Source organism: Thunnus maccoyii, chromosome 2 (assembly GCF_910596095.1).
Source record: "Thunnus maccoyii chromosome 2, fThuMac1.1, whole genome shotgun sequence".
Lineage (NCBI taxonomy): Eukaryota > Metazoa > Chordata > Actinopteri > Scombriformes > Scombridae > Thunnus > Thunnus maccoyii.
The window spans coordinates 38,231,251-38,241,731 of record NC_056534.1 but is presented as its reverse complement, the minus strand read 5'-3'; the positions used below and the strand labels follow the sequence as shown (position 1 = coordinate 38,241,731).

The 10,481-nt window shown below is 41.1% G+C and overlaps 1 protein-coding gene across 10 annotated transcripts in view; it reads right to left on the bottom strand.

The window, feature by feature from the left end:
* Positions 1-281: 281 nt before the first annotated feature.
* kdm4c (lysine (K)-specific demethylase 4C) overlaps positions 282-10,481 on the bottom strand; it is a 30,920-nt gene continuing 20,720 nt past the window's right edge. For 3 of the 10 annotated variants that reach the window (XM_042436980.1, XM_042436957.1, XM_042436966.1), the window contains exons 16-23: positions 9,960-10,015; positions 9,729-9,837; positions 4,661-4,855; positions 3,717-3,887; positions 1,809-1,928; positions 1,574-1,654; positions 728-820; positions 282-588 (exon numbers count right to left, since the gene is read on the bottom strand). In XM_042436980.1, coding sequence (XP_042292914.1) covers positions 421-588; positions 728-820; positions 1,574-1,654; positions 1,809-1,928; positions 3,717-3,887; positions 4,661-4,855; positions 9,729-9,837; positions 9,960-10,015 — 993 coding nt within the window. In that variant the 3' untranslated portion in view covers positions 282-420. The remainder of the gene's footprint in view (positions 589-727; positions 821-1,573; positions 1,655-1,808; positions 1,929-3,716; positions 3,888-4,660; positions 4,856-9,728; positions 9,838-9,959; positions 10,016-10,481) is intronic. The other 7 variants (XM_042437004.1, XM_042436997.1, XM_042436988.1 and 4 more) reach the window with 6 other exon arrangements.

Sequence of the window (10,481 nt, the reverse complement as noted above, 5' to 3'; positions counted from 1 at the left end):
ATCAGAATTCTTCTCCAGCCTGTCACTCCACCCACCAACCAATCACTGATGTATAATGTACAAACACACATGTTGGAACCTCCATCTAACCCAAATGACCCTTTCCCTTACGTCATTTCCTCTGATCTATTCAGGGAAGTTGTCCAGGCAATAGCTGTTAAGATGGAAGTAGATACACACACACACACACACACACACACACACACACACACACACACACACACACACACATACATACATACACACACACACACACACATACACACACACACACACACACACACACACACACATACATACATACACACACACACACACACATCCACACACACACACACACAAACAAACAAACAACCTCCCCTCTACATCCACTGTTGACAACTCAGTGCATTCATTTCTCACTGATCCTTCCTCATGACTTCATTTCCCTTTGTGGCTGCGTTGCTCCCATGTGCTTTTGGCAGTTGTACGGAGGCCTGGCAGGGCCACATAGTCTTTCTGGAATCGCGAATTGGGTGTTCGCTGCCGTTTCCTCTCCCCTTGCGTGGTAAAGAAGGCGTCCTGGAAACGCATGCTTGAGGCCGTGGACTGTTGAGGGAGACGTGGAAGAACACAGATGAGTAAATAAGAAAACAATCCAGGCAGGGAAATAATCTGTCATGTTCATGCTGTTGTTAAACTTTTACGTTTTAAAGTTTATGTGTTGCCCATTAAGTCTAATACTTACAAGTCTACGCTTCACCTTTTTAGGTAGGTCTTCATCTAAAGTATAGACGTCTTCTCTCTTTGCCAGCACCTGAGACCCGTCCTCAAACTCCACCTGAGAGACAGCACAACAAGATTCAGCAGTTATCTACCGTACGCAGTTTAAATACATGAACTGCATTTATATTAGGTTTATTTTGGATTAATCTGTCGATTATTGTCTCAATTGATCAATTAGTCTTTATGTGTCAGAAAATGATGAAAACTGTAGATCATCACAGTCCACAACCCAAAGATATTCAGTTTATTATCACAGAAGACTGAAGAAACATTTGAGTGTTTTTTCTTACAGGACGACTCCGTCTGTGTTTTTTTGCGGGTTGTTGAAATGGAAACGCCCACTCAGCCGACAGCAGAAAGCAGTGACGTGGGTTAGACGTGGGTTAGAGCGCTGACGCAGAGCCTGAAACTATCTGATACCTCGACACACCTTGACAATGGAAAGTTCTTGTTCAGCCTTTTTCTAAAAATCCGCCCTATCTTAAACTGAGTGTGTGCATCACAGATGCATTTGTGCATAACTAATGGTTGATTCCCAGCTCAACTAAATAAAGCTTTAAGTGGAAGCCGCATGACTCTCAGCTTAGTGAATATTTCAGTGAGTTTGAATAATGCAGATTGTCACCTCCTTCTCATCTTCCTCTTCTCGCTGTATCTCCCTCTCCTCGTCTCTCTTTTCTCTGCCCATCTGCTTTTACTCTGTGTGTGAATAGATTTTGCTTTATATTTATCTTTTCACCCTCCCGTCATCTTCCATCTCATCTCCACTCCTCTTTTTTAGTGACCATGACTTTAGCACCTCCCTCACCTCCTCTTTCTTCTTCTCTCCCTCCACCTCTCCACGCACAGACCGGCGGACCTCGACGACGTCAGCAGAGTCACAACGATTCTGACGTTGAGGGAGTTCAACAAGTTTACTGCTGTGTTGCTCTGACCCACAACTGAGCTTGCAAGTTTTATTCAACACTCACAGGAAAATGATTAAATCTGCATAACCGGGCTGCTTGTGCACAGTTTCTCTATAATACAGTACGTGTGTGTACCTGGTACATGTAGGAGACGTTGGATCCGAGGTATTTGGCACCATAGAAGAGGCCATCGGGCCATTTCACTTGAACAGCTTCCCCCACCTCAGGAGGACCCAAGTTTGCACAATCTCTGCTCTAAAGAATACAAGAGAATAACGGTTGGTCCCTGTAAGAGCCTGAGGATGTTAAAAATAAGAAAGGTCATCTAAAGTGGGAACATTTTGGCAGCTCTGACATTGAGAAGTCTCGTCGTAGGTTGAGGATTAGTGTTGGATTGAGGTTCATGTCATGGTTCATTCAGGAGCCTTTTATCCTACTGCTGGAATCAGTGGGGCATTTTGATAAGCTTACTTTTGCTGTAGTACATCATTTAACAGTTCTGCTGCAAACATTTCAAACTCATCATTTTAACACCTTATCATTGACATGATATGAGTATAATGTTAATGTATGAGGAGAAAACAAACACATTCCTCACATCTGAAAGACTTTCTAAGCTGCTGCAACATATAAACAATACACAGACTGAGAGACATGTTTAAATTCCTCCTACAGATTAACATCTGACAGGTAGATAATGAATTAATTAGAAATGACAAATGTTAACAGCAAGTATTCATCAATGATCCAAGTTTTGATTTTGATCATGATTTTGGTGTTTTATACAAACAAATAATTCAATTGAACTGTTTTATTTAAAGTTTTTTAAGGAAGAATTCATTGGTTGAACGATATTCTGTCCTACTGGAGCTGTAACACACAAACACTTCTCTTAAACACTATTACACTCACCAGTTGAGACATATCCATCACCACAATCACTTGAACAAACTCAACTCATCTAGTCAGTAATTGGTCAGTAATTATTTGCTGTTACCATGACAACTCAGCACTCCTCTGATATTCTACTTCAATGTGAACGGCCTTTTCAGAAATCTGTGTTTTTCATGGTAATTTCAGTAAGTTTATATAATCACGTTGGGTTTTCAGATGCACAACATGAGGTAAGATTAAGAGGCTTTATTTGAATTGCACAAACACAACCAGCAGTGCAAAGTGGTGGTCTTGAGCACCTTGAATGTGATTGAAAGGTGGTTAATTAATACACTTAGCCAGGTCTCATACAGGTCTTATACAGCAGCTCTATAAATGAAGAACTACCTTCTGCAGGAAATCATGTTGTTGTCTGCATGGTGCAGACGGCGCCGCCAACAGTTCATTAGTACAACGACAATAGAAAAGCTGCTTATATAACTGCATCAATCTGACACTTTGTTAGTCTTAAAAGAGAAGTTCTGTCTTAAAACAACAGTCATGAACACTAGTGACCATCACATCTCCTCCAAATGTGCTTCAGATGCAAGCGACAAACTCCACAACCTTGTTCTGAAAAGTTATCTGACAATAAAATGAGGCTTCAGCCATCTGAGTTAGTTAAATGAAGTGGATATTTTCCAGTTAAAGTCTCGACAAACATTTTCCTGTTCAACCACAGTGGAGGGATTATAACAAAAAGAGTGAATTTAACTCTAAAAAGACAGAAACTTTGAAAGATATTGACTTGATTTGACTCATTTGGACGGATGAAGCTTCATATTAGCTTAAAAACAAGAAGGAGGAGTGATGTAGTTTCCCATCACATATATTGAAAGTGCGTTATGAAGGGATCTCTTCATGGAGGAATGATTACAGGATGTCAATGAACATACGGGCAACCTGACTATTGTTTTAGGACCTGTCCTCTTATCTGACATTATATATGGTCACATCATATCCTTAAGAGTTGGAGCGCTGCCTTAAAACACGCTTACCGGTAGTCTCTCATGCAATGATCATTTTAGAACCAATATTTAGTGTCTGATACGACCTCATACAACTGTGAGGTGACCTCTTGAACGTGAGTCTAATTAAACGAATCCTCACCACTATATCCTCGGGGTAGGTGTCGTTGGAGAAGGAGCCGTCATCAAACATGACCTCGTAGAACGTCTGGGACGTGATCTGCGTGACCTTGGAGCTGTAGTAGCGCAGGTTCTTGTGTTTGGAGATCACCGTCTGGCCCAGTGAGATAGATGCTTGGCATGCTCGCTGCTTCTAGTGTAGAAAGAGAGCAAAGAGCAGCGATTAGACTCATGTAGAACAATTAGTACAGCATAATGTCAAGCTTCCTCTACAGTACTACATCATTATATGGCAAGTGATGACTACAGTTACTTTGATTTCCTTTCAAAGGGTCAGTTTACATAAATGACAGAAAGACATGTTTTCTTACTTACATCTCTGGTGATATCTAACCGTGCAATTAGTTTTGGTTTTATCTGCCACCACTCGGATACAGTGGAGGTGAATGGAATTTGCAGCGTACAAAGCTTTTAAAAACTGCTCTTTAATTCAGTGGTTGTGCTTGTTTCCAGTATTAGTGTCCCTGGAAACCCGCAGACATCACAGTGAACTGTTTGCATCGTGCAAATAAAACCATGACGACGGTATCTGCAGTACTAGATACCAGCAGAGGTCAATGAGAGAAGATATATTTTTGTTATTTATGTGAAACGACCCTTTGAGGCAAATAATAACGCATGTGAAAGAGATACGCCTGCTGAGCAATGACATAATAAATGGTGTAGTTTAATGTTTTTTACTCTACACATCATCCAGTGTGCCGTGTTCTCTTCTAATATACCGAGATGTGTTTTTAGAAATGTGACCAACATTCATATGTCCGCTTTTACTTAACTATGCTGTAGGTGTACAATCAATCTTTAACCAGTGACAAAGTTTGACGGGGGTCTAAAAATGCCAACACATTGCCATGTCCATTCAGTTGACAGCAGCTGACTGTAGTAAACACCTGTCCTATAACTTACAGCTGAAGAGCTCCGTGATTGGTGTCTATGGCAGGTGATTGACACGACATACGGCCAATCATCAGGCTCCATGATTACACCGGCAGCATGGGCACAGGTCACATGAAAGGAGGTGGGACACCGGCCACATGAGCACTGGATACAAGCACCTGCCTGCCGCTTCCCCGCGCAGCGCTTACGACAATAGATGCACTTCTGTAAACACATGCAGACCAGAGCAAACTGTCAATACCAGACTGACACTAACCAGCTGAGTCCAAGTTCTTTAAAGGGCAATGCTGGATATTTATCTACTTATTTATTGAACAAATCCCATGAAAAGACCAAAACCAACAACGCCTCAGTCTGTCTCTCCTACCCTGCCAGTGGCACTCAGCCCCGAGTCCACTGAAGCAAAAATCTTTAAAAATGTCTCACTAATATATCATTACATTTTTAAAAAAAGCGAAATAATTTCTTTGAACAGACGGACGTTGTAGTTTTAAGGACATGTTTCAGTAAATATATTGTGTTTGTTGGGGACTGTTTTCACCATTTGATCCTCTAGTGAGGACTTCCAGCAGCAGTGCAACAGTGAGTCTCATTTACAATAACAATAGAAGTCTACGGCACAGATGAATAAACTATATCAGCTCTACACAGGCAACACTTCAGTAGATCAACTCATTGTTGGTTTTGGTCTCTTCATGAAATAAATATAGAATATTACCAGACGTATCCCTTAAATATACCAATTATCCCAAAATGGTTTTTTTTCACCTCGTTGGTCCCTACATGGCGTCCTGGTCAAAGGACATTTACACAGAGATTAAAGCAGGATGACATCATGCGTGGGAAAAATTCTTATTTGAGTTTTTACAACCGATCGCTCCTGCTGAAGTATGAAAGCACATGTGGTGCATTATTCATGGTGCATTGTACACACTGAATAGTATAAAGAATTCAGTAAGCACAGTATGCAAGTATGAAGAATTTATTATCGATATGAGCACAGCTGGGATATCTGCGTACATTGACTGAGGACAGGTTAAAGAGGACAGTTAAAGAGGATAAAGACCTTCTGTCACATCTTCTCTTCTCTTCCTGTCACTTTCAATTTGCAAACTATAAAACACTGACTGTCATGGAGTGTCTGTATTACAGAGAAGGAAACCTGACTTTCTTCAATAATGTAGTCTTTGGAGTGGGATAATAAATGAGGAACTTAAAATCTGTATTTCCACTTGAGAGACTTTGAATATGGATTCAAGAGAAACGGCAGCCAATTAAAGACAAAAGACCACTAAGTGAATCACCACGAAGCTCTAACATCATTGAAAACCATTATGTGCTCCAAATAATCATATCTGTGAAATCTGCTCAACACTCTGTTATTGGATACTGCGGTGTAAACAAAACGTAGATACTAGAGAATAAAAGGAGGATGAAGAGAGAGAGAGAGAGACCCCGGTTATTTCACCGCTACAATACAAGGAAACCCTCAAATAAGACCAATGAGATGACATCATTTGAGGTTTCCACAACAAACCAGCGCTGCAATGTCTATGTTGTGGTATTTTTTTCCCCCCCCACCCAACTTGAGGTCTGTGAGCAGTACACAACTGTATAGTGGTGGGTGTAATACACATACACACCCCACACACAAACACTGCCATGCATCCATGCACAAACACACTCACACCTAAATTTTTAAGGCCATTCCTCGGTTTTCTGCACCAAGCAGCCCATCAAGTCCATTTCCTTCGCTGTGGCATCTCCCTTCTCCTCCTCCTCCTCTCCCACAAATCCCGTGCTCTCCCACTGAGGGGAAAAAATGACGACATCCTCCCATTATAACCCTTCTCCCCATTTCTCTTTCACCCCGTTTCCATACCTCCCATCTCACTCTCTCCTAATGAAACGCTGCTCAGCTTCTCCTCGCCGTGTCTTCCTCCCTCTTGCGGTGCGGTTTCACGTCTCTTTGAAGGTAATTTATTCATTAATCTAATTCCAGCCAGTGAATCCATACTGAAATATCCATACATGTTGACAGTAATATGCCTATATATAGACAACCTCCCCAGAGGATGTGTCTCAGCGGTAAATGAGCTCAAGTGGGAATTAGCTGGTTTGTAAATATGAATTCATGCCTATAAAAAGGACCTGATGACTAACTGAACTTAACTGTCATATCGCTGTCTTATCAGATCTGTGGAGGTACATGATGAGTCTGAACAGCATATGTGAGAGTATAGAGATATTACAATATTAAAAAGCTCCTGAAGATGTTTCACTTCCCTGGTATATATAAATGTTCATTACACAGAGAGAATAGCTCAGCATTTGATAGGTGCTTCAGAAGGTGATGCTGTGCCACTACAAAACTTTTGAAAAGTCTCCGTCCTTATCAGCAAAGCCTCTGAAATGAATGCCCTCTGTTGATTTCTTTGAAAAATCAATAGCTGATCTAATTAGTTCACCTAGACAGCATTAATTTAATTTAACCTCTACAGCAGGGCTGCTTTCACCTTTACAATTATCAGCTTAGCCTACTTAATTCAGATATCAGCAGCGGATCAGGAGGTATTGTGTACAAAAAGACTCTCGGAAAAGTCCTCTTTTCTTCTTGCAAGGAAACCCGGAGAGGTAATGTGAATGCTTCATTTAAAGTGGGTGATGAAAATCCTTCACTTGATCCTTTTTTTCTGTTAATAAAGCCTTTATTGCTTCATGGCTCCTCTATTTCTGATCTGCGGGACTTTCACTCGCTGCTTTTCTTGGTGACTAACTTGGCCTACATTTCATAAAGCTTTTTCCCCCATACCTCCTCCATTATGGACAGCAGTGTGCTGATGAACTGGCCTGACTGTCTCGTCCACCTATTGAGGCCAGCATGACAAGATTGTGACTGGCATGCAACATGCCCTGTGCATGTAGGGGGCTGTGTGTGCGTAAATCAGTATTTATGGACATTTCTTGCTAGAAAAACAACATCTGTGTATGAGAAGATAAAATAGTGTGAGAACGTTAGCATGGTTTTATATTTTAATGTGTGTGTGAGTCTAACCCACTTTTCACCATGCTTGTGCCTTCTCTGAGGTGTATTTGGGTGCCTGTGTTGAGCCATGCGTTAAGAACATTCCCACAGTAAATTATGAATGTGTATGTGTGCCCGCTTGTGTGTGCGTGCGTGTGTGTGTGTTGGGTGATAGTAAATTATGAATGTGCTGAGCTGCTGCAGGGGCGATGGGTCCAATGCGAGCTTCAAAACACGTGGCTCAAAACGCAGTGAACATACAAATGATGGATCGGACAAAAGAAAGATCTTCCTCAGTTTAAACATCAGTTCATATAAACTCTGTCTCACCAACATGGCACCAACATGGCACCAACATGGCACCAACGTGGCACCAACGTGGCACCAACGTGGCACCAACGTGGCACCAACGTGGCACCAACATGGCACCAACATGGTACCAACATGGTACCAACATGGCACCAACATGGCACCAACATGGCACCAACATGGCACCATGTCTCCACAGAACTGGAAATCTTTTTTTTGAGCTACAGTTTACGTGATGGAAACTAGATTATTTATTTCATGTTTTATCTTCATTTAGAAGTGAAATAGGTTGTTTTAAAAGAGGCCCATCTGTTTTGTCATCAACTAAAACACGAGACCATCGAAAAAGTACTTGTGTCAGCATGTTCATTAGTAAAAAAAATTTGTGTGTGGTGTCAGCAAACAGATTGCTGTCATAGAAACATCTTCACATCAGAAACACAAGAAGCAATACATTAAATATACTGTATATATAGTTGGGCATTCATTTCAGCTGTTCAGCTGTGTTGCTAGAAAGTTCATATGTGGTGTCAAGAAAAAAACTGCACTGAAAACAATTTACTACATTCTCTATATTCTCTGTTCCTTGCAATCATCATCGAGGGCTTTTTATGAGCGCCCCGCCTTTCTAGTCTCAACTACAATTTTCATTTTGTTCAGATTTGGGCTCATGGATATGGAAACTGTCATTGTGGTTTATGCTGTCACATCTAAATGAGCTTAATTTCAGTGTGGTGTGAACAGATATGAACCATATCCTTGTAAATACCCCTGTGGGTAATGTCACTGTGTCCACAAACTTTGTGTCCCTACTCATTGAGAGTGCAGCAGTATTTTCAGCACTCATACAGGAACCTCGTGTAGCTGCTTCTTTCAAATTAAAGTATGATCTTGGCATTTTAAAGTTGAAGATTATACACTCAGTTGCAAGTTAATTAGGTACACTTAACCATATTCAACTTTATAGTATTGTGTTACGAAGGTGGAGTAAATATTAGAAGCACCTTTCAATGTAAGACAATAAAATTCAACTGCAGCGTCCGAAACGACCAACAAGAACTGAACATTACAACCTTCATGAAGGCAGAATTTATAGTAGGGTCATTAGATTGCATTTGTTTTAGCTCAGTATATTTACAGTCAAACACAGCTACACTGCCACTCTCAGCTCTTTTATTGTTATCTTAGGAAAGCAAACGGAGTTCCAACTCATGTCCTGATCAATCATACACTATATGCTTCTTCTAAAGCTCAAGCTTCCCTTTGTATGCAATTCTCACTGCTGATAATGACAATAATGGAGGCTGTGAATGGACAGGCAGTGTTCATCTCTGTTATCCATCTTGTGTTGTACCTTCTCCAACACTTTGCTTTCTGCTGAGCTATCATGGTGCCTGCAGCACAGAGCTAACTATAGTGGTACCATGTCAGGTCTGCTGAGACACACTGCAGCTCTCTCATTAAGCAAACATACACACACACACACACGCCCACACATGTAAAGGCAAACACCCCGCACACACACAAACCCCCCCAATCCCACCCACCAGTGGTTAATTATCTAGCTTTGATTGCGGGCATGTTCGTCTCACATTGTTAATTAGAACTGTGAACACTTCATTAATTAGACCGAGCCAGTCCTCAAGGACCTGGGGAATACCAGCACTGCATCTGTGTGTGTGTGTGTGTGTGTGTGTGTGTGTGTGTGTGTGTGTGTGTGTGTGTGTGTGTTTGTCTTCTCACCAGTTTGTATCGCTGCATGGGGATCCTACTGGTGTCAATGGGACCCCTCTTGGCTTCGTTGCTGAACCTCGCCTCTGGTAGTGCTACTGCACACATCACATGGGCCCATCTACACACACACACAAATAAACAAATTAATACATTAGGATGATTAAGACACAGACTATTCATTCGTCTGTCAGATCAGAGATGAGTACACAGCGCTAATCACAGAACAAAAGCTTGTCTCACTTGTCGTTTTGGGTTTTCTTCAGAGCTCCACCTCTGAGGTTACAGAGACAGCATTCCTGAGGAAACAAAAGGAGACGACAGAGATTTATCATCTCTGCACTGCATGCAGTTCTGGGTCAGATTCATGGGGAATATAGAGTTGTTTTATCTTAAGAAAAGAAAAAAAACTGTTGTAACAGTTGTTCTTTCAGTATAAATGTAGTTAAAGGTATTCTCACAGTGATTCAATGTTTACATTTATTCATCAGTAAAGCCAGGAACTAGGCAACAATGCAAACAAATAGCAACATCTTTGTGAGACCAAAAATGAGGATTATGGGAAATTCTGTCTTTAATTTGAGAAATGGTGGCACTGACATCACTGGTGAGAGAGAGACTATGGTCATATTTGTTTAAATAATCAAACCATGAACTGCAGTACAGTTTACAGCTTTTATTTTCTAGTGGAAGAGATGCGGAGGGGAGGAAGGTATATCTGAGAAATGATAAACTAAATAAGCTAATTTAGTAATCTATCAAAAC